Raw genomic sequence first — 25,701 nt, 5'->3', positions numbered from 1 at the left:
TGAATCATTTTATTTTAATGAAAATATCTTGTTTCTTTACGAGATTAAACGAGATATGGTTATACTTATGAAAAGTGATGTAGTAATTTATTCGAGTTTCTAATGGAAAAAAAAAAAATTGTAAAGGAAATATGCAGCCACGAGAAATTGATACAATACTTTACTCCTTGGAAACCGCTTCTAAAAATATTTGTAAGATTGTTTGACAATATATTTATTACTTGTTTATAAAAAAGTTATATCAAGAAACAATAAAAAGTCTTGTACTATATAAATCTGAAACTAACTTTAAACTCAAAGTATAAAATTTTTTTTTTAATTCATACATACACACACACACACATATATATATATATATCATCTAAAATAATAATTTTTTGAGATATAAAATAAAATATCTTACTTAAGAAAAAGATAAAGATAAGATTAATAAATTACAATGTTTGGAATAAAAATATTTCATTCTATAAAATATTATTGTAGAAAAGTGTAGAGGAATAGAAAAAAAATTGTTTGCTTAAGCATTATCTATCTGATTAAATTATTAATTCAGAATCTTATTTTCTCTAATTGATCCTTATTCTTTAATATATATTCTTCATGATTTCTTGTGCTATATACAGTCTTCGCTTAGCTGCATCGTATATTTCTTCACGTAAAACACGAGCATTCAGAGAAAAAGATCAAAACACTCACTGCTTAAATATGCTGCGAGGTCACGGTCCTCTGCTTGCAGGGCTAGATCGCGAGGTGTGTTGCCGTGTCGATCCTTGATGATTAAAGTAGCACCACCAGCTACCAACATGCAGCAAATGGAACGACGCTTATATTGAGCCGCTTTGTGCAAAGCGGTCTGACCTCTGTAATTAGAAGGTGCAAACTTTTCTTTTTTCTCTCTCTCTCTCTCTCTCTCGTTTCCTTTTTACGCGCCAGGAATAAATTTTCTCTTTGATTCATTATAGCACGTTCTAAACAGATTTATCAAAAAATACAAAAAATTTTTCAATTTAAGCTAGATCATACAAGATATCAAAGTTTAAAAAAAGTCAGAGAGCCATTTGACATGATATTTCTTCTTTTTTTAATCGTCTTTTTCTATTTTCTTCCCCCCTTTTCCTTTTTTTTTTTAATCGAGTAAACTGTTGATACAGTGCATTAAGCATAGGCTTACTTGTCATTGTCGATCATATTGAGAATAGTCGGTGGTGCGCAAGCGATGAGATATCTGATAATATTTTTATGACCATATCTCGAGGCCAAGTGTAGAGCAGTTTGTCCAGTGGAATCGATTGACAGAAGGGAATATCCTTTCTCGTGAAGTTCCTTCAAAGCTTGTAGATCGCCTATTTTCGCTGCTTTCAAAATACCGTCACTGGTTTTCTCCAGTAATCCCGTGTTAAAAGTGTGAACCTCAGAACTCAGACCAAAAAGTCTATCTCGTGGACTGTAACATAACAAATTAGCCACTCAAAGAAATAATTTTCTTCTTCTTGTTATTCTGTAACTATGAGTTTTATTTAAAAGTATTATTTAAAATAGAATATAATAATATTCTAAAAGGAGAAGATGTATACGTAAAAGCATTTCTATATATAAAATATAGATGTTTCCTCAAAAAAAATTGTTTCTTCAAATATTTGAAAATACTAATAAGATATCATTCTAACTAACATTCCTTTAATAAGACTAATAAAAATCGAATTACTCTGTGTGAAGAGAATTCAAGTATAATGTATTAAGACATTGTTTTCAAAGTAGATTTCTTATTTAAAAGAAATAAGAAATAAACGGCCACCAATATTATTGTATGAAATAGAGATTTGATTTAAACGAAGCATCTCTTTACTTCTTTTACAAAATATTTTATTGTATGATTTATATCGCGACATCTATCAAATTTAAATTATATATTTGTTGCAATATTACTTGCTACTTGAATTGAATATAAAAAAATAAGAGCAATAGCTTACCTAATGAAGGTGGGTGGTGTTTGATGTTGCGACTGAGAGGCAACCGTCGCAGAGATCGATTTTGAGGAACTGCTTTGTTTGGTCGCGTCTCCAGATATGTTCCCCTCCTTTTTCATATTTGAAGATACATCCTTAGACGCGTTATTACTCGTCGGTTCATGAGATTTCGGAGTCACGACCTGTGTCTTTGTTTCAGCTGGTGTTTCAGGCGCTGCACTCTGCGTATCTGGCTGTGCTTTTGATTCTTCTTTAGGCTGCGCCTTTGGCTCTTCGTTGGGCTGCGCTTTTTGCTCTTCTTTGGGCTGCTCTTTTGTCATGGCTGCATTTTTCTTTGCTTGTTCTTCGCTATATTACACGTTCTTTCTATTAATCTAATGATACGATTCCATTACCATTACAGATATCACGGACGAATGTGTGAAGTGGCGATAAAAGGTTCAAACAAGGTATTATTTTTTTGAAGTTACGAGTCATAATTATGTAACTTCGAATCATTGTTTAGATCACGGAACTATTCAATAATTTCTCTGTGAACAATATATATAAAAGATAAATAGATGAACTACTATGTTATATAGATTAAACATTGTTCTCCGTTTAAAGAAAATTGACCGTTTAAAACCACTTCTGTAATTTTATTTATTTTTCAAATGTTTCAATGCATATATATATATTTTTCATGCATATTATTCAATTCTATTTATTAATTGAATTAACAAAGACCGATAAAAATCACATTGCAATCTAATTTGTGGAAAATATATTAAAAATATATAATATAATATAAGATAAATAATATTTCCATGCAAGAAAGTACAAAGAGCAACAATGCAAATAGAGATTAGAAAAAAAATAGGATAATAAAATTATGGAATTATGGCTATATAATATTATTCAATGGCTCTAAACAGTCAATCTATGTTAAACAAAGAACAAAATTAATTTGTAACCGACGTCGTCCCACTTTTGTTATATGGCTAGAAATTTAAATCAAGCTTTATCAAGCTTAAATTTGTTTTTAATATAAAATACATGTTTGATTGAAGATATTTTTGAAATTAATTTAATGAAAAATATTAAGGCTAATTTTAATAACTTGTGACATTGTTTATTATATCTATCATTACTTGTGACACGCAAATTAATTCTTTTATTATTAAAATCAAAACAAAAAATCAAATTAGAATCTTTCAAACTATACGACGCTGATTACAGATTAAGATTTAATCAATAACAATTAACACATTGCTTCAGCATAAATAAATATGAAACAAAAGGACTATCTACGAGAGTAATAATATAATGAGTAATCTATTGTAAACGAGAAAAAAAAGTTTAATTCGATAAATAAAAAGAAGTACCTCGATGGTACGCCAGTTTCCGATTTTTGAGTCATAGATATCTTCGCTTCTTCAGATTCGTTCGATTGATTTGCGTTCTCTTCGAGAACGTACACCGTTTCGACAGCTACATCGGTCACGTAATGGAGTTGCTCTTGAGCTTTATCGATTCTGAAGAATCGTTCCGCGGTGCATGCTGAAAAATTAATCGAAATATTGGTAATAATTAATTTCCAAGCCATATGAATTTTTAATCGTTAGTTAAATAATTTTTAATCGAATTTGGGCAACATAAAGTTACAAAAAATATAAATTGTTTTCTGTGACAAAATATGAATGAATAATTGCTTGAAATTTTTAATTGCTCTAAGAAAGCATTATAAAATAAATTTGATTAACGCAGAATGTATACATAAAATGTACGTAAAAATGATTATTACAATTGCAACTATCTGTAATATTTATTTCAATTAACAATCCAGTGGTAACTAGATTCATAATTTAGATATCACGTATTATGCTTGAAAAATATTTTAATTTAAAGAAAAGAAAGAACTTGAGAAACATTTAACAATTACATTATTGCTACTCAGATATATATATATATATCTTTTCAAGAAACTTTCTTTGTAAAGAATCCTGCAAATGGTTGGAACGGAAATTCTGTATGGCGATACTTACAATCGAGGAAGCAACAAGTGTCCATGTTATAGTCTTTTGCCAGGATCTTTCTTAAAGATTCCAAGTCTGTGGTAGCGTCAAGATCAAGCGGTTCCATAATCCACGTGATAGCGGCCTTTTTTAACATATCCTTATCGTGATGATATCTCTCGTAATCCGACATCTTGATCTTCATCACCGGCAATTTTAATCTCTCCAGTTTGACGTCTTGTTGCGGTTTGCTCGAACTTCTTCGTTTCGCTAACATTGTTGCCTTATTTAGCAGCTTCAGATTTATGATAGATGGTAGCAGTCGACAAGCCTCGCCATCGACCTAAAATAAGAACAATAGTCTCTTCTTTATTGTATTAATCGAACATACAATTAAATTATTATTATAAAACGATTTTATTATCGTGTATAAATTATCTCGCGATGTCCTTGCATTTATTCAGATAATTTTAATTATGTAGCTTCAATAAAAAATAATTGGCATTTTATGTAACGATACTTTTTATCAGATTCGCTCAATAACAATTAATTTCTTCTATTTCCTTTTATTACAACCCAAGCAACTGAAGTTAATTATATAATAAATAATAATAGTCAACCTGTTGTTAAATCTGTATAGCATATAATTTATTATATAATATAATTATTAATTTTGCCATTCTTTTCTATCAAACTATGTAATTAATTATTTAAAAACTGTCTGTGTTGTAATTTTTGTGTATATGTTTAATATAAACGTGGGACATTTTTAGAATACAAAGGTCGAAACTTATTTATTTAAGTTATAACTAGTTTAGATGAAACAAGATGGAAATAGTGAGATCTCTCTGTGAAATCATTCTATTTTTATCTCGCTTCATCTGACGAAAACTTGCATTGTTTACAATTAGATTGCAGATATTTATGCATTTGTGCAAAATTAGAACGTACAAAAATATACAAAATATATATATATGTATATATAACACTCAAAAAAACATGAAATAGAATTGTGATTACGTTATTTAGAAGAAATAAAGTAAATTTCTATTTAAATTATATTTCTAATCTAATAGTTAATCTAATAGTTAATATTTATATAATATATCTAACTATTATATTAATCATTTTACTTATTATATATAATATGATGTATATAAATCTTAACCGATATTTTTACTTTTATTTCAGCCTCTAAAATTAACCCTTCAAAGATATTTCACAAATATGTATTAATATCTTGTATAAAATGTCAAACACGAAAAATTGTACAGAATATTTAGACAAAATAGATCTATCTCTTGAATATATATTATATCACAATATATTAATTATTCTGTATATTAGATTGTGAATTCTATAAAATTCGTCCTTTTCCCTCGTTTTTTATGGAATTAAAAATTATCAATATATTTCTACAAATTTAAATTAACATTGACGTATTTAATAAAACCAAGAGAAAGAGAAGTAACGATGAAAGAAAATTCACCTGCATTGGAATGGTCCTCGTGGTAACCAGCTTGGCTGTGCTGCATTGGGCAATGCAGGTGCCGTGGCCACCTGCTTGAAGAAGGGGAAGCTGGTACGTGGTCAAACCGACGACCTCGATCAGTCCATCCTCCGTCGATGGTTCTTTGGTTCCGCTCGCGCTGCCCCAAGGGTGCGTTCCACCGCCGTACGAGGCGATGTTCAAGAAAACTATGGCGTGAACACGATGCTCCTTCAGCTTCGGTGTCAAATCTTGGCCGTCGCAGTCCAACATCACGAATTCCGACAGATCTTTCCACTTTCGTCGCACGAGATCCTTGCCCCCCATTTGGCCGTAAAACATTTTGTTCCGTAACCGTGAATTGAACCTCTCTGGATGCGCCTCTGTAACACAATCGAATTTTTTTATTCTTACTTTTGCTTTACTCCGAGTTATATAATTATTTTACCGTTCACAATTGGTGATTAAAAATAATATTAAATATTTCGTTACTCGTTCATTTTTAATTCATTAATTTTAATACTTGTTTTAATGCAACGTTATATAATGTTATGAGGAATACCAGGTGAATAAGATTTATCTATTCATTAGTTAATTGAAAGATTAATTTATAATATTTTAATACATTTCATTATAAAACTCTATTTACGTAACTAATAAAAAATGTTTTTAATACAATAAAAATGTGAGAAACGTGAGATTTATTCGTGAAAATGAATATTCATGAAAACAAAGTTAATAAAACTTAGATTATATATATATATATAATAAATAAAAGAAGAATTATTACGATGGAAAGGAATAATAAAAACATGCAAGAAACGTCTATTTTAATCGGAAACACTCAAATATCTGATAATATTAAAAAATATTTATAAAAAGATACATTATGTAATATTAATAATTTTCTATAGATTGCAACGGATTTGTTGCAAATGGAATTATATAATTTTTATTTACAATTTATGTCGAAAAATCTTTATTTCAGGAGATATTTCAATACTCATAAAACTTACATACAAAAGACAAAGAGGATATAAATAATAGAGTAGAGTGTTTCTTGTGACATTTAAATATTTCCAAAATTTCGAATAAAACACGCTGTTCGTACGTTTTCCATTACAAAATAAAAGAACGACCGTCTCTTATACGTTCCAATAAAATTAATCCACACCTATCACCTTCCCAAACATACCATTCTTATCCCCCCCCTATTTTCACCTATTCACATAAACCCGCGCGTAAAACCCATCCCACTTAACGTTAACGTTCGTAATATCGCTCTCCTACCAAAAGACATTTGCATGAGATATGAATAACTCGGCAACAGGTCCTTCCCTACCCGGCAACTACGTAATGCCTGTTCCTCGACGCGTTCAACGAGACCGTTTCTAAATAATTTAAATAAACTGTTGCGCCCGGTGCGAACCCCTTTCTAAGAGACTGCAGGGACTGACCTCGAGCCTCGTGAAATTCGAGGGCGATATGGGCATCCACACCGAGGGAGAAGTAATTATTAACAACGTTCAGAGGTAGATTCTCTTTTCCCTTCCCGTTATCGTCGTCGCCCTGCGCCTCGGGATTCCTCTCGACGACCAACTGCCACCTGTCCAGCAACACCGTCTCGCTCTCCCCTATGTTCGTTAAAATTTTCCCGATCGGCTCGTCCGTGTAACCGCCGCCCCATCCTAGAGCCCTGGCCAGGTCGTTCCCCGTTCCTAGGGGGAGTACGCCTACCGCGGGGGGCGGGGACGCGCCGATTTGATCCAGGATGGACAGCACCCAGCCGACTGTACCGTCCCCACCGCACGCCAGAACTCGAAGATTAGGAACTTTTTTGAACAATTCCAACCTGAAAGTGAGAAGGAATATTCGTGATTTTTAGCCTCGGTTTATTATATATATATATCTTCATTGTTTGCTTGAGTTGTGATGAGAAGATTTAGATGACTTGAGGATGGTGAGATGGTGAAATGAGGAAGACGATTAAGAATCGAGAAGAAATTGATTTTTGTTTTTATCGTTTGGATTATGAAGAAATTTTAGAGAAAGAGAAAGTTGAATTATAATAGGTTAGAGTTGAAAAGGTTATAATAGTTTAATTGGGAATGGGTATTGGGGAAGATAATGTTAAAAGTTAATGATTTTTGAAGATTGAGGAAGAAAAATTACTTTCAAGTTAAATGATATTAAGAAAGAATGTTAGAATAAAGAATATAGTGGTTGTTCTTTCCTCTTTATTATGTCTATCGATTGAAAATTTATTCTTTTTATTTTTTAGAATTAAATAATACAATTAATTGTAAGCCTAAATTGTAAAATTGTAAAATTATATTTAATATAAAAAAAAAGTATATTAAATATTAGTATTGAAATTATTAAATATACTGTATATTTATATGATAAATATAAATGAAATATTCAATATTTTTTACAGTATGCATGTGATTTTTATTTTATATTCTTTATTTAATTTCTATAGCGTCAGAGATAATTCAAAAACATTTATATGTTTTATAATTAAATATATAACATTATATATATATATATAATATATTTCATAAATAATGTTCTTGTTTTAATGAATTTACACATTTAAAAATCAAAAGCGAACGTATATATTTCATGAAATGAAATTTTAACAAAAATATTATTTATCGTTAATGATTAAAATGAAAATTTTATTTCCATTTTTATAATATTAAAAACGAATATAAATAATATCATTTAAATGATTAAAAAATTTTAAACATTTAATAAAGTTGACAAGAAGATGAAGTTTATTTTAAAGAAATTTTTATCATTGTGTTCACACAATTATAATAAAATATTTAACGTATCGTTGCAATCAAAACGAAATGCTTCGAAATTTTGAATAAAGTTTTCGAGGAAATTTCGATAATACCACAGAGAGAAGCTCTATACTGAAAAGTTCATTTTTATTCAGTCATTTCCTGGCTGCCAGCCATATCCGCAAAACTTTAATTAAATTTCTCATTCATTTATCATATTTTCCACTAAACTGCCTCTTTTCAACTAATCCAATGAACTCGATTCAATTTTCATTCAATCGACTTAATCTCTCTTGCCAAAATTCAAAGCTCATCAATTCAAAGCTGGAGAAAGCAAAGTATTTGACTCTCTTTTGAGACATTAATTTTTAAAAGTATTCTATGAGTTATTAACAAAAATTAGGAAGCAAACTAATTGTATGTGAATTAATAATTGTATATATTTATATTTCAATGAACAATAAGTTTCTTTCAAATTTCATAAAGACCGAGTAAAAGTAAAAAGAATATAATAAAATTCGCAAAATGATTATGATATTTGATTAAAGTGTATATATTTGACGAAGTAGTTTTTAAAATGTAAAATATTCTATAAATTAGTTAAAGAAAATTAAATTCCATTGTCATCGTATATATCGTAGTATATTATTAAAATAAAAAAGAAAAAAATGCAAATATGACTTATGAAAGAAAATCATAAAAATTTCGTTAATCAACTTAACTAATTTATCGATTAATTTATTATCTTTTTTATAAAAATTCAAAAAAATCAATTTGCAATTATTTACATGATATTACAATTCCACTTTACTTGCAGTTTTATTCTTGATAATAACATTTTACGACTTCAATAAATGCAACTGTATCAAATACAATACATTCCCTATCTCCAATTTTCTATTTTTTCCTCTTTAATTAAAACTAACTGTATCTATTCTATTCTATCAATTCGAGGCATGTATATAAAAATTGAAGTTATTTTAGTTTTCTATATAACATCCTTGTTAAAACAAACAAATCAGACTTGATCTTATTGTTGGAAAACATATAAAGTTTGTTTTTACTTATGATTTATTTAAAAGACATATAACTTAATATATTGTTAAAATAATAAATACATCTTTCCTAAATAATATCAAAAATTTATTAACGTAAAATTTTAATTAATAATAATTTAATATTTTCTATAATATTATATAGAGGCAATAAATCTCAAGCATAAATCTTTGTGATTGGCCAGTATTTCTTTTTGTTGACAAATTTTTGCAAAAGATAAAGCTATTTGAAATTATGTTAAAAATATCCAGTTAAACTGTGTTTTTGGATATCTTGTATATTTATCTTTATACGAACGAGTTTAAAGCGTAAAAGTGATTCATCAATATTCAATTCGCAATGCGTTAAAATAGTTTTTTTTAAGTTTATTTTAAAACTTTAAACATAATGAATTACACATGGTAATTTTTTAGTAGAATATCACTATAAGGAGATAAAATTAACGTTTAAACTCAAAGTTTCATTTTTTCTTTCTTTCTTTTCAATACTTTTTTATTCTTCTAAATATAACTTGCAGTGATAAAGCAAAACTTTAAATTGCAAAATGCTTAGTTTTTATATATTCCATCACCCTGTTGTGAAAAATATTTCCAAAATTGGAAAAATGCTAAAATTTGTCGAACTTGATTTCACTCCCTCCCTTTCTATCGGCAAAAAAAAAAAATTGCTAAAATACGTAACAAACTTTCAACAAAATTCGAATTTATTAAGTAATACAATTCGTCGCTTGCCAATACAAAACACGAATATTTCTGTGATCTCGAAAAACTCACTCACCCCATTTTCGGCCCGCCTTGCGTCAGATCGAACACCTGCCTCGGATTCAGCAGCCACTGGAACTTCTGCAGCAGCTTCGCCCCTTGATTACCGCCCGATTTCGGGTTAATGAAGACCAGCACGGGTTTCACAGTGGGCGTAGGTATGGGTTTCACCACCCACAACTTCCCCTGGTCCTTGTTGTCCTCCTTCTCCTTCTCCTTCGACTTCTTTCTGCTCGACGAGCTGCCGCTGCTGCCCCCAGACTTCTTCTTCCTCGGCGACTTCCTCAAGCTGCTCTTGAAGCTGCCCTTCCTGGGCAGCTTCACGATCCAAGATGGCGGCACAATGATGGACGAATGAACGCCCAACTCGCAATTCTCGCCGATCTTCTGAACATTGAAGCACGCCTCCTTGTTGTGATAGGCGAGCTTGCACCAGCTGCAACTCACAGCGACGATCTCCTTCGAGGTGAAGCTAAGCTTCGACTGGAACGACTTGCCGCAATTCGCGCATTTCCCCTTCTGGGAGCGGCGGTGTACCCAGTGGTGTTGCGTGTTTGTCTGTTCCCGGTACTGGCGGACCCCAACGTCCCGGAAACTCGATTTACAGGCGAAATTTAGGCTCACCGCGCACACCGCGTGGGCGACCACTCGGCAGGCGGCGCATTTCATCCGGGGCCCATGTTTCTGCAATTTCGAATTTTACGTTTTTGGTTAATGGTAATCGCCCCAATTGGGAATAACACGCGTCTTCGATTTACGGGATACGAAATTTTACCGAATGCACGATTATCCGCACGACTGCTATTGTTCGGGCGCCACGAAATAACGGGAGAAATTACGCGTCGAAATGAAGAGAAGGGATAAGTGGAAGTAGAAATTATGCAGAATATATAATTTAGGAATTTTTGAAGAAAATCTTTAAATTATTTTACTTGTGCTTGATATTCTATTATTTCGAATCGTACGCTTATTTTTATCTCTGATCTTGTCTATGATAAAATTTATAGCTCGGTATTAAATAAAGAATTAATTTTAGTTATTAAATATTACGCAATTGTTTTGTAATTTTATTTCCAAGCGCGATTTAAAATCTTAATTAGATAGGATAATTAAGATTGAATACAATTATTTAAACGAAAAGTGTAATGGATTTTTATTATATGAAACGAGTCCACGTTATTCTATTATGCCTTAATAATATGTAATTACATTATCCTTGAACTTCAGATATAAATTGATTCGTGCTGTTGCATTCGTTTTAATCTTTTGCCTTGTAACAACGCCATGAGGTACGAAATTGGAAAATGTCACACAATTTTAATATTAGTTATTTATCGCAAATTTTGTTTCGTTAAATTGCAGGTCAACGTATTGGAGTATTTTTAAGGGAATTTTCTGAGTAAAAAACAATAACTCAATCATCAAGAATCCTTCGATTTTTCATTTCTGATGTATTAATTGTTATTAGTGTTTTTTTTTTTTTTTTTTTTTTTAATAAATGACTATGTTTATTGCAACCGTGACATGCTCGCTATGAATTTACTCTTAGATTAATTTAGAGATTTGAAAATGTTTGCAGCTACGAATAGTTGTTTATAAAATCACGAAATTAATCAATTCGAGAGGTTGTTTAATTAAAGCCACGATAATGAAAAATTCGGTATGATAATTAACAAGTGATTTTTGAAGCGAAAAATTATGTTGATTCTTAAATATTTTTCACTAATAATTATAATTGAACGTTATTTAGATACCAAACACGTGGGAGAAAATTGAAACAAATTTAAATTAAAAAAAAAAAAGAAAACGAGAAAATGAAAACGAAACGAGCAAATATTAATCAAGTATTTCTAAAAAAAAAAAAAAAAAAAGAAAAGGAAAGAAAAGAAAGAGTGAGATCCAAGGAATATTATAGAATGCTTTTAGCTACAATGGAGAAGAAAGAAACCGCAACGTATGCGACATTAGTTTAATGACGTTCGAAAACTGCAGGGGCCTCGTTAGCAGCTCTTTAATGGCATAATCGATAAAAATTGCGGCCAAGAATACTGTAATCTAACTATTCCCAAACTATTCGTTATATTATTTGCCTTTCTCTCTCTCTCTCTCTCTCTCTCTCTCTCTCTAAAATCAACCTACAATGCGCCGCGAGTAACCGTTTCAATCTCTGCTCCGAGAGAAAAGTTACGATAAACCGTGAAAAACAGTAAAAAGCGAAGGAGAAAACTTCCATTCTTTCCCCAGCTACGTATCTCCATCTCTTAAAAAAAAAACGTAACAAAAACGCTTTCGTCGATTGCAACTACCGCCTAGCGTATCTCCATCTTCCAGAAAACGTAACAAAAAACGTGTTCGTTGATTGCAAAAAACGCGAGATCGATGCAGCAACAGAATAATGTTTTCGTATAAAAATATGTCCCGTATTTGGAAAAATCACTATTTCACGCATTTGCATGGACACGAAGAGGGAAAGAAAGAAAGAAAGAAAGAAAGAAAGAAAGAAAAAAAAGGCAAAAGAACAGAGAAATTCTGTTCCCAGGGAGAGAAGAGCGAGGATCGGTCTCGAAATTGATAGTGTTCTGTGTAAACGTAAACCCGGCTTGGTTGGCCGTGTATCAAACGATTTAAAAGCTTCATCGCCTCCCATTGTCTACTCGATGATCAAAGCGACAAACGATGATCACCAAAAGCTGAAAACAAAAACTGAAGCGAAACTAAACTAAACTGTGGGGGGATGGATGGATAGGCTGTGCAGAATTGTGACGATTCTCGCGGATCGAGAAACGCGGTCGAGAGGAAGGGTGGATTTGTAGAGGGTCAAGGCTGGTCGACAGATCCTCGTCGCCGTTTTTCTCTTCACTCACCTCTCGAAGAAAAAGCTTTTTCCCCCGATATTGCCCAGTCACCGCGGTTTATATTGGCCTACATGAGTCACCCGAAACGTGGCCCGATCCATTACAGTGAATCGGGCAATTTGTCTGGGATGGGGAGGGTAAAAAATGAGGAAGAATGTACGAGATCTTTCCCCCGACGATTGCGGGAGGAAAGCTGTACTTTTTCTTTTCGTTACGCGAAGTGATTGGCTAATTGGTTCTTCCAGAGATGTAGTTTGAAAGAGAAAAATCTCTAAATTTCGAGAGTATAAATATTGAATATTTTACTCTTCGATTATTTTCTCTCCATTTTCTTGATTGGATTGATAAAAATGTAAAGAGGAAATTTATTGTTTAGATTAAATTTGTTCGGTATTTTGATCGATGAATTATGAAAATTAAACGGAGATGTGTTCGTCGCAGCTGTATAAATATTTGAATATAACGAAATCTCTTAAATAATGAATAAAAATTCATCTCTATAAACGATCGAACTTTAAATTAATAGAATGATTGAAAGCCATATTACTTTCAAAAGAGTTAGTCGCGATATTATAACAAACATTAAAAAATAAATTGATAAAATGAAATAAAAGGAAACACGAACAATAGATTCAATTTTCACAAACTTTTGCCTGATTCTCACGGATTTTATACAAAGCTACCATTAACTTTTTAAAAAATATTATCTCATAAAATGTCTATTAAAATGGAAAAAAGAATCTTTTTAAATATGTCAAAAAATATTTGCTGATCGAAAAATTTTTCTCACATTGTTGCGAATAACGGATATTCATATTCATTCGTACACAAAGTTATTAAACTATTCCGTGCATAAATCGAACAGAATCCAACCAGATATAAGCATTTCCTTTGACGCAGATGGTCCACAGCAAGACAACACCATAGTCGATAATCCCACTAATCACTAAATCAATATAGCTTTAATTGCGCGAGCCCAGAACTACGCATCGAACAGAACACAACCTTACGACGAATTTCCTTCCTCCACTCCACCATACTTTTCTCACTCATCCCATCACGAAACCCAAAAAACATGTATCGTAAAAATAGGAAAACCAAAAACGTAAAACGCGAGCAGAAAAAGAAAGAAAGAAAGAAAAAGAAAAGGAGAATCGCTTTGCAAATTTACCCGCGTTCTGAAAATGAGCGAAAACGGGTCGACGCGAGCGCCGCGTCGCGGCGATCAATCATCTTAATAGCGTCGAGGATCGCGCGTAAAAAGAGGCGAGGAGTGGCGCGATCAACGATGAACTTAAATGGAAAACTCGACGGATGAACAGGCGGCGATTCATCAAAGTCCGCCGACGGAATCAATCTTCTTTCGGGGCCGATACTCGAATTCCTGTGGAAAACGAGCGACAGCCCGTGAGATTTATTTATCGCGTGGAAATTGCGATCGAAAAAGTCGCGGTTAAACGAGGGAACAAACACTATCGCCGATTTCACGTATCGATTCGAATATGCGATTTGTGAGGCCACTTTTAGTAAGTAAGTAAAATAGAAATTTAATCCGTAAAAAGTGTCTCCTTGCGTCTCTGTTCTTGTGGAAAACGAGGTATGTCAGAATGTTCGTATTAATTTCTTTTATTAATATTTTTTTGGCTCGTGTCATCTTGCAATTCTTTTATCAATTGTTTTTAATTTTATTAATATTATTAATTAGTATCGTATCTAATTATTAGTAATTTTAATGTTAATAAATTGGAAGAATTTTAAAAACAAATTGCATTAAAAGCTACAAAATAGAGCTAAGATAAGGTTTTTCTTACTTACTTTATATATCATTCTGCATTCAATATAACAAATATATAAATTCCGATCAATATGAAACTGATATAAAGAATATCGGTTCATGTGCGATATTTTTGGAAATTCATACAATTTCAAAAATGTTCTGATTCCGATGCAACATATTTCCCTCGAGGTCTATTAAAACCGAAAATTAAAGCCCGTTTGCAACTATCGTGACGATTTTGAAACCAAAGCGTGAATACCGTGCGTATAAAAATCAAAAAAAAAAAAAAAAAATATATATTCTGCTCAATTTCTTTTTCGATATACCATTTCGATCGTTTTAATGCATACGAAAAGCAAGCAGCTTTCCTCTTTGAAATTACGAAACGAGATTCGTAAAATATTTTATTCTATCGACGCAAACGGTCCATCTATTTTTTCCCGAATTTCCATTTATTAAATCTCCCATACTTTCAGAATTTATATTTCCACACCGTGACACCAGATCCTCCGAATTCTATCTAGGAAATTGAATTTTCATCGAGAGAAAGGAAATTCTGGGAATCCACGAACATTTCATCCATTACTGATATTAAACAATCGTCAATACGTAATAATAAACTTGATCAACCAGATATAGGCAGCATCTCGCGTAAATAATGAAACGATACGTTTCCATTGATCACATAACATTCGAATCAGCTTCGTTGCTAACGAATGAAACAGTTCGTTTTCCAATGGCGGCGTAAGCAAACAGAGTGTAGATTTCGTAAACGATTTTTTGAGAATCGTTATCATCGAATAATTTTTATTCGTTAGCAAAAATTTGGAATTGCACGTTTGATTTAACATTCTTTTTGAGAGGAAATTCGCGACGCTCGAAGCGTTCACAATTAGCAATTAAATCGAGAAATTAAAAAAAATATTTCGCGGAGAAGAGAAGGATTTTTAGCTAAAATAAAAGAGCTCCTGAAAACAGGCGAGGAAACGATGAATATGTAATATTTTCAAATTTAATATACGTATTTTTCTATTTAACTTAATAAGAAAAATTCAGAAAATTATGACTTTTGAAATAAATAGAATATACATGTAAAGTGTATTTGTGGGAAAAGGAAATGAAATTGTTGATATACAAAAATGGAACAGATAAATAAAGGCAGAGCAGTCTTCACTTTTCGCTATTCGAACATAAAAAAAAAAGGATGTTTGCTTATAATTTTCTATATAATAAACACCAATTATGTACAATTAATGACATGAGAAATGTTGATCTTTTCTACGATTGCAGTTCTGAAGAGCATTCTGCAAGATCGATTCGATAAAATTATTTTGAAAAATAGACTAAATGCTAGTATTATATTCCGTGTGAATGTGTCCAATATCAATTTCAAATTAAACTCTGTTTCCACTACTGTGGCGAGGAATCTGTTTACATCGTTACGAATAGAAATAATGTACAGTTCGAATAACAGAATGTTCGATTAGTAGAACGTGCAGATAATAGTGTTCACATAAATAGGAGAATACTATAATACGAATTAATAATTGTATTTTTAAAGTGATTAAAAAATTGCTGGAAAAATTAATTTGCATTAATTTTGTTGCATTTATTTCTAAGTTATATTTATATGAAATTAGTTATATTATTTTAGAATATATATTAATTAATTGAAAAAATTATTTAAGTAATACGATCTTTCCTATTATTTTTAATATTAATGTTAGAAATATGAAATATATATTTTTCAACTTATGACTTTAAAATTTTTTTAAAAAATAAGTTGAACTGCACTATGCAAATAGATGGGTAATAAAAAAAACTGTATACTTTTATTATTTCAAAATAGAATAAAATGCATATTATTTTCTGTTACATTAAAAAACTTACTTATCCAATTCTAAAATCAGTATTAACACAGAACATATTTCTTATATTATGGAATTTTGCTTCCTATAATTATACTTAAAATTTTCTTACAGTACTCGTTTATTTTAAAAAGTTTTCAAATTCATCTGACAAATTTAATTCAATTTCGAAATTTTTAAAATCTTTTCCTCTTTCCTTTTTCTTTCTCTTTTCTTTCGACTTAAACTTAAACGTTTCTTTTTCACGAAAAACTGTACGTTACAAAATAATCGAATCTTCAACAATCAATTTTAACTCTCTCCAAAATTTTCTAAATATTTATGTAACGATATAAATATTCAGATACTTTACAAATAAGTACAATAAGAATCTATAACCCAAAACGTTTCTACAATTTTCATTTCAAAATTCCAATTCAATACTTATGATCTAAAAATCATTGTGTAAAATCATAGATAAAAAAAAAAAAAAAAAAAAAAACAACGAATAACAATTTATGAAGAAAAACAGGAGAACATTTGAAAAATTGATTTCGATAAAAGAAAGAAGAAAATCACTGTTTGCTCGCCGGAAGTTTGCTTGTGGCGCGTAATACATATCGATCATAGGAATCTATGACAACGACAAATATGCTTCGCGACAAGTTTAAATGTATTTTCCAGCGATTTATACCTAATTTAATACAAATAGCGCTTGTTTACGTAGTTAAGGAGGGAACTTCTATTCGCCATGTTACGCATGTCCTCACTCATTATAAATTGATTTTGAATTCTGTCCGACATGATGAGCACACGGCGTCGTGCAAATTGTTCAGAATCGCCAAAATAATGCGATCACGTAGACTAGCGATTTTCAAGTTTTTCTTTTTTTTTTTTTTAATTTTACGATAGATACAAGGTCAATCAATGAAATTCTATAGCGAAGCAAGAAAAAAGTATAAATGAATATTTTGGACAATTTACAAGAAAATAAGAGCTTCTTTTTTGCTCCAAAGTAGAATATAAAATAATTATTTTAAATTCTTCTCATTATGCTATTAAGAAATAATAGTTAAGTATGAGAAAAGAATTTTGAAGGATCAAACCTTTTCAAAATTTTCATTCTTTATGATTTTAAAATGTAATTTATTGCTTATTTTAATTTTTCCTAATTTATATATATATAAAAAAATAGCTAATCTAAATATGTAACGATGGAAATTAAATTAAATATACCATTTATTGTCTAAAATTTAAAATTAAAATTTTTTTTTTTTTTACTTCTCTTGTAGAAAAATAGAAGAACGTAAAAACTTTTGATTTTTAAAAAGAATTTTAAATAAAAATATCAGTTAGTATATATTCAAGTTCTTGTCGCATAATCAGAAAAAAAGATATTAACCACTGATGTTTCTTTAACCAAGTTTTACTATTATGTTATCATATTTTAAAAATTGCATCAAACATTTATTCAAATAATTTGCTTTATTTTCTCTTCGTTGTTGTTCTAACATATCTGCACAATGATAAGAATGTGTTTAAGTTAAAAAAAAAAGAAAAAATATTACTCTCTCTGATCATACAATGAAAATTTCAATAATATCTTTCGCAATTTTATTTGCCTTTTAAAACTGGAATATTATTTTTTTACATTTGACTTTCAAAATGTGAGATTATTCTATTGAATCGTGTACAACCTGTTTACTATTCTAATTCTGCTGCATTTAAAAAAATTAAAAAAAAATGTATATGACTTTCTATAATATCATGGAAAAATGAGCATTTTTCCTCATTATTCAAAAATATACATTACAAAAACATTATTCAGAAATATAAAAATATTTACAATCCTTTCTATAAAAATTTATAAAAAATATATAAAAACATAAAGTGTTTTTATAAAGTGATATTATACAAAATTAAGGGGAAAAAATGTGAAATAATAATCTTTAAACGAACAAATGATTTTACAAAAAACAATTTTAATGGTTTACTATTTATAAAGATAACAAAAAATAATTCAAAAAATTCAAGAATCTCAAAAATATATTTACACACTTGTGAATTTGCTAAATTTTAATTCCATTACTACAGAATCTATATAAAAAAAAATAATTTTGTAAATGGCCAAACATTAATAAAATTTTTTTTTATTCTGCTGAAATATATTCAATGCTAAAATTAAAATATCATTAATTTTAAATCGTATCGCTGAAATTATCGATCTTCGAACCATAACTTGGAAGAAACATTTATTTCAAAAGGTTAAGAATCTTCATAAATCGAAATTGAATTTCCAATATACTTTTTCCCAAGTTACAGCAATCGGATCATATTTTATGCACGTTGATCGCAATCTGCGCGACACATAAACTAAAAATCGTTCAAAAAATTTTTCTAATAAAATTTTGCGAAAATATTTCATGTAAAAATTATCCGTTGATTAATAAAACAAATGATAAAATTCGAATGATGAAAATTCCAAAACCTGTAGGGTATTAAATTTTAATCGAAATATAACGTTGAAATTAAGACCAATTATAAAATAAAATTCAATGTTTTGAATCTCAATTTTTATTTATACAAGGTTAAAATTAAAAATTCAATAGAAAATCGTTGAGAACGATTACGATTCTGTAAGAAAGTATATAAATTGACGTCGTATTTGAAAAGCTGAACCTTTAATCCTATCACGATGGCTCTCATAAAAATAATGATAAAACGAGAGATGCACTTTCGACAGATATTATATTTCCTCGTTGTATTCGATTTAAGAAGTGGAAAATGAAAAAAAGAGAGAGAGAGAGAAAAAAGGAGACAATAAAATTTGCCTTCTAGAAGCTTGATGAAATCGAGAAAGAAGGACACAGAGTATAAATGGAAATAAGAATAACGAGGGATAAATCAGAAAGTTACATATTTTATGAACGCGTTTAAGAATAACCCGGGCACGAAAGATCGACGACAAATCAGAAAAGTCCTCGAGCGCTTTCTTCCAATTTTGACCCTCTTATATTTCAATATTTATTCAAGACGTTTTGAAACTCTGATTCGATGATATTTCTGATTCTATGGCTTATAAAAGTATATACATAAAAGTAGAACTGTTCTGCCGTGTTTCTTACAACGAAAATTAATAAATATTCCTTGGAAATTTTTCCATAAAACTTTCCTCCAAAGTTTTCGTAATTATGTAAGTAAACATGCAACTGGAGAAACAAGAAAAAGAGAATTCTTTGAAGAGAATGTTAAAAGGAAAATATTTGTGGAGGAAGAAGAAGAAGAATCGAGGGAAAGAATTTAATAATTAATTCTTATCTTTTCGAAAAACTTTAATATAATATTATATATTTTTTGCCAGTTGAAAATTATCAATTCCATCGATTACCAAATTTCTCTAAGATTATACACAAGCAAACGTCCATTTGAAAAATTTTTTTCAACTTAAAAATTTCCTCTCGATATCAATTTTTCTGAAACACTCTGTACACTGAGCTGTTTCAAATTTCAAAAAGCCTCGTGTCTACGATTCACGTAGAATTTCACCGAATATTCGAATTCTGAACTATTGGATCCGACAGTCTTGCTTGTCGAATATTTCTCGTCGATCCTAAACAATTTTTACACCGTGTGGTGTGTTGTTGTGCCGAGAACTAGGTTCTTTTCTGTCGCGTATAAATCGATACGCGTTTATTTCCGGCGGGCAGCATCGAAAATTACGCCACTGGGATATTCATATTTTATGCAAACTTGAATTTAAACGACGCTCAGGTCAAGAGTGCACCTGAGCGTCTCGCTTGTTTTTCAACATCCCTTCTTTTTTTTTTTTTTTCCAATAGAGATCACGGTTTCGAGGCATACAATTTCGTTTGTACTTGCGCGGTTATATTTCACGATGCGAAAAGACGAAGAAACGTCGCCTTCCCCTATAAAATTCCGTTACGTAACGACGTTTCTTACGTCCGATTTCTTTTTCTCGAGGAGGGCAGAGAACAAGGATCTTCTTTCCATTACGAAACTTAATCTCGTCAGAGTAAACCCGCCAAATACGATTAGCGAAAATTATGTGCACTGATGCGTACATTTTAACGTGATTATATGAAACGCTATACTTTTCCATATCTTCTTGTTTATCTCGTTTAACTTGTTATACCGTTCTTGTTGTTTCGTATATTTTTTTTAAACAATTTTCAATAAGAATTAAGATTCCATATCTTTTCGTTTAATTTATTAGATTGCAATTTATTTTTTTGTTTCGAATATTCTCATTAAAAAAAAAGTATTCGCAAGTATTTTTCAATTTTAAAAGAAACTTGCCTCTGGTTTTACGTTAAACATATAGATAGATGGTTCTGTCAAATTTTTTCAGATGAGACTTTTTATATTATTGATAAAATGATTTGAACGAGATAATAAGACAATAAATAATCCTTGCGAAATGATAAGATTCTTATCGGTTTATTTTTTTAAATCCTTTTCATTAAAATAAGACAATAAGAGATATTATTTTGAAAACTACTGGATTCTCGAATAATTTCTCGATCAAATTTCACCAGTTGCAATATCCAATTATAACACTCCTCCAGACCGATAACATTGTGCATTCGTTTACTTTCGTCGTTTACGATAAAAAAAATACAAAGAAAAAAAAAAAAGAAAAAAGAAATCCGCACAGAAAGAATTTATCGGGGATTAAAATTAATCTCTTCTTTCTTCCGCGATTCTAATAAATTTCTTTGTCCTTCGAGTTACAATGAGGCGCAACCCACGTGAAAATTTCATTTCCGCGCGATGATACACGTGGAAATTATTGAATACGTACGTCGATCACAGTACGTGACACGCGAAATTTCCAGTTAGTGTAATTTCTAATTTCGTATCATGCAAACTAGCTGTAAAAATATCCATCGTGGTGGTAGACGCCGCGCGGAAAATTACTACCCTTATCATTCCTCTTCGCCCCTTCCTTCCTTCCTTCCTTCCTTCCTTCCTTGCCTTGTAACCGAGGCTCACCCGATAATTTTCTTTTTATACCCGGACAAAGCGTTTTCGTAAATTGCCAATTTCCGTTATTAACACACACAAATACACACAGGCTAGGTATCTATCTCCTTGCAACATCAACCGGCCATGATTCGAACGTTCGCTTCAATTTCGGTTAAATAAATTTTGTTTATTTCGGGTGTAAAATCTGCCATTTTTATTGAATAGCGTGTTAAAAGAGGGATAAAATAAGGATCATCCGGTTATTTGCGAAAATTGTGAAAGCAAATTTTTTTTTTTTAAATTTTTCAATTGATAAAGTTTATTAACCTCTTTGTTTCGCAGATAAGTAAGAAATTCAAGTTAGTTCAATAAATTATCGATGAATCTAAAATATTTGGATTAGGTTATGATTGTTAAGATATTTTTTTAATTCATCGAGAGAAATTATTTAATTTTTGAATAAATAATATAATACTTTCACAAGAACAGAAAGGAGCGTTAAAACTTTATTTTTTGATTCGAGGATTGCTCGTTGCAAGGGTGTGTATAATTTGATATTAAAAAGAACAAGTATAAATCGTGCGTTTATTTATTATTATATCTCAAATGGAGATCTTAAAATAATGTTTTTATAACGATGCATACCGTTTAAGAGCTCAAATGTTTATTTTCGTTCATCGCATGGATACTAAAATAGATATTACGTGTATATATTCTCAGAAGTCAATTAACACGTTATAATTGATTTGACAGAGGCGTAAAATCAATGAGTCGCATTACGTTAATGAGACAACACGTTTCAATGAGAACGAAGAGTCAAAGTACTCGGAAACGTTTCCGACCTATCCCATTAATTGTATCCTAACGATACAATTTATTAAACTTTAAATCCTATCGATTATTCGTACATCTGTAAAAGATACAGATGCACTCGATTTTTTACTATGCATTATATACCTACAAAATGAATTTCGGATAACTTTAAATAAATAAACTATGATTGAGCCAAACTATATCAAGTCTAAAAAATTATGCACAGTGAAATACACAATATAATTTATTTTAGAATCTAGTTCGTTATAGCATCCATTGTAGAATACATTTCCTAGTCAAAATTGTTTTATCGTGTGTACAAATAGACACTGCCTAGTGGTACGTGGCTTGATCACATATTGATTGGATAGTATGCAGGGAAAAAAAAGTTGAGAATCGTTTGTGCAAACGTAGGACTGGAAATTTTTCTTTTTTAAAATATAAAACATTTCTTTTCTGTTCTAAGTAAATAAAGTTTTGCAAAAAGTTATTGTTAAACACAATGTTAAAATGATTTTCTTCTATGCATAACGATCCCTATATTATTATATTAAAAAAAAAAAAAAGAAAAGAAAAGAAAAGAAAATATTTAAACGAGAAACATCAGCTGTAATTTTAATTAAATTTGCATCTGATTATATGTTATCATATTTCGATATACAGGGTGTAGGAACAAAAATGTGAAATTATTATCTCAAACGAAATTTTTATATTTGTTTTGATCTTTTGGAATCCAAAAATCCACGAATCCACATTAACACCCTGTATATCCACCATCTGTTCGCAATACTTAAACACTGCAAAACGTACGTAATTCTGGAAACAAACTGCGATTAGTACCGCAATTAAAACATGTATATATTTACATGTTAAATCTGTTCGTCTCCCATTCGATCGAACCAAACCGCGATATTTATTGTTAATTAAAACATTCTTAATTGCGACATTTTCAACTTAATCTGTTTACTGGTTTCGACCAAATGACATTAATTCATATCACGAATATCACGATAGCAAATAGATGCGTGACCTTTTTTTTATACCTTTGACCTACAATTTCTAAAATATCATAAAACAAAAAATAAATATTATATGTTGAAAATAATTAGAACAACGAGCGCATAACATATTTGCGTAATACTTTATTTATATTTAAATGTAGATTTCAATGATTGATCTTAAAGAATACTTCTTACTTTCTTAAATTTGAAATTTATAGATGGAATATTATTATATTTATAGGATATTTTGAGAATTAATTTTGAGAAACAGATAGATACATTTGGTATACCATATAGAAACTTAAAGAAACTAATTTAATAAATAATTTTTATATTTGTATTTAAAAGTGTTTCATGAATATATTAATTAATTACATATTAATTGAGAATGATAATTAACTGAGGTGACTTTACTATTTAACTATTATTATTAGTCATAATATATTAACAAACTTTATTATCAAAATTAATTTATATTTTAATTAACTTTTTTATCAGAGGAATAAAAATTATAATTTTATATCTTGCTTATCGTCACAAATTATGATTAAGAATACGAATAACTCTTGAAATTTCTCATTTGAAAATATTCTTCACAGCCAACTTTCATTCTCGAATGTACTTGCAAAACTCAAAAAAGATAAATAACGAAGAAAAAAGAAGATTTTATTTCTTTCATTAAACTTCTCTCTCCATAATATATATATATATAAATATTTAAACTAAAAAAAAAGGAAAAAGAGAAAAAGAAAAAGGACAAATTCTACGTGATAACATGACGTGCACTTCAGATACTAACAGTAAGAGCAACGGTGCTCGTAAAAGCGAAGGAAACGCGCTCGCGAAATAAACGTGAACCTGCGAAACGACTCTCTCTCTCTCGCAGCTATAATCCTCTTTCTCTCCTTCTATCTCCCGATGAAAACCTGTACCCATCAATGTTTCACTCGCCCACTGCTCTTCCCCCTCCCCAAACACTCCATCGAATCGTTCAAAACTTCCGAAATAACCGTTCGATTGGAAACGGACGGCTGTGGAACACGAGTGGAGAATTGCCGTGCAACAAACCTGCCTCGTCGAATAATCTCATCTCGGATAAAAAATGCACGAATCGTTAAGTTAGGCCAAGTTAGTTAAGTCAGGTTTTTCGCGAAAATATTTTCGCAGACCACATCCTTTTCCCTTTCTTCCGCCCAACGTTTTCAACTACCATTGTTCATCATCGGTATCGTAGACACGCTATTTTTCATGTCGAGGGAACGTCGCGCCTTTTTTATACCGCGCCTCGAACAGTCGTATCTTTGGAAACACGATATCCTATATATACATATACACATACACATATATATATATATACTGAACATTTTCTACCTACACTTTTTACGCCCTTGTTTTTTACGATTATTCGAGTACAATGCGTGGTCACATCCTTAAACTGGCGGGTTTTTACGACATGGTGAGAAGGAATAAGGACACAGCTATGTTGAGAAATTTTGTCAACAATTTTGAACCTCTCGAAAGTTGATTTCTTTTAATTTTGTTATTACGTTGTTGGATAACGTTCAATTCCTCAAGAAGGAAAAACTGTGTGACAATCATAATCATTTCAAAGAAATATTTGATTGTAATATCATTATACTTTTTTATCGTATATGAAATTTAAGAAATTGACGAGTGACTCGGTTAATGAACTTTGCTTTTAAAATTTTTCAAGCTTGAATTTATATGTATTGTTGTTTAAAAAATTTAAATACTTTTGGACGGATGATCTGTCTGTAGGGTGGAGTATATTTATACTCGTTCAATGGTAAATTCGACGAGTGAAATCTGTTCAATGCAGCTGTTTCATTGTTCCTGAACACATAGGCAGTCATATTATTCTCGCTTCATTAAGGATAAATCATCCATGAGATTGATCGAAAAGTAGAAACTATGATGCTATTTCCTTCATAATGAATGAAATGTAAAAGTGAAAATAATGTTTACGATAATGAATGAATTATTTATATCACGCAACTATAAATTTTAACCTTTAATACAATTCATCGTGTAGTTTCTTTATTCTAGAAAGAATGAAAATGAAAAATTTATACGTAAAGTTTCGTTTTCAATGGAACGATTACAATGAATTTTCAACAAGCTTGAAACTAGAAATATTAATTTCAATTTCACGTTGAATCATAAATTTCACGTCAGACCCGTAAACTACTCGGCATCATTTATTTTCAAGAGTAATCCTAATGTTCTAATTGATCAATGTTCTCAGGAAACAGTGTACAGCCAACACTGCTTTTCCAGTAAACTAACTTCCTTCGTTCTACAATCAGTCACGTTAAAGAGCATTATGTATTTTACATGTATCT

The 25,701-nt window shown here is 30.5% G+C and overlaps 1 protein-coding gene across 7 annotated transcripts in view; it reads right to left on the bottom strand.

Annotated features, from left to right (window-relative positions):
- Window positions 1–25,701, bottom strand: part of rdgA (retinal degeneration A) — a 73,986-nt gene that overhangs the window by 23,721 nt on the left and 24,564 nt on the right. For 4 of the 7 annotated variants that reach the window (XR_015294856.1, XR_015294855.1, XR_015294857.1 and 1 more), the window contains exons 3-10: window positions 10,076–10,743; window positions 6,908–7,302; window positions 5,451–5,833; window positions 3,992–4,304; window positions 3,332–3,506; window positions 1,971–2,315; window positions 1,172–1,444; window positions 697–860 (exon numbers count right to left, since the gene is read on the bottom strand). Coding sequence is in view for 2 of the 7 variants with exons in the window: in XM_086916318.1 (XP_086772444.1) it covers window positions 697–860; window positions 1,172–1,444; window positions 1,971–2,315; window positions 3,332–3,506; window positions 3,992–4,304; window positions 5,451–5,833; window positions 6,908–7,302; window positions 10,076–10,743 (2,716 nt within the window). In the remaining 5 variants the exon portion in view is untranslated. Of the gene's footprint in view, window positions 1–198; window positions 969–1,171; window positions 1,445–1,970; window positions 2,342–3,331; window positions 3,507–3,991; window positions 4,305–5,450; window positions 5,834–6,907; window positions 7,303–10,075; window positions 10,744–25,701 lie in introns of those variants that run through there. The other 3 variants (XR_015294859.1, XR_015294861.1, XM_086916341.1) reach the window with 3 other exon arrangements.

Source organism: Apis florea, unplaced genomic scaffold (assembly GCF_048593485.1).
Source record: "Apis florea isolate Af1SG1 unplaced genomic scaffold, ASM4859348v1 contig_2190_pilon, whole genome shotgun sequence".
Taxonomy (NCBI): domain Eukaryota; kingdom Metazoa; phylum Arthropoda; class Insecta; order Hymenoptera; family Apidae; genus Apis; species Apis florea.
Note: the sequence above shows the minus strand (reverse complement) of the source record. Positions and strands in the feature narration are given on the sequence as shown.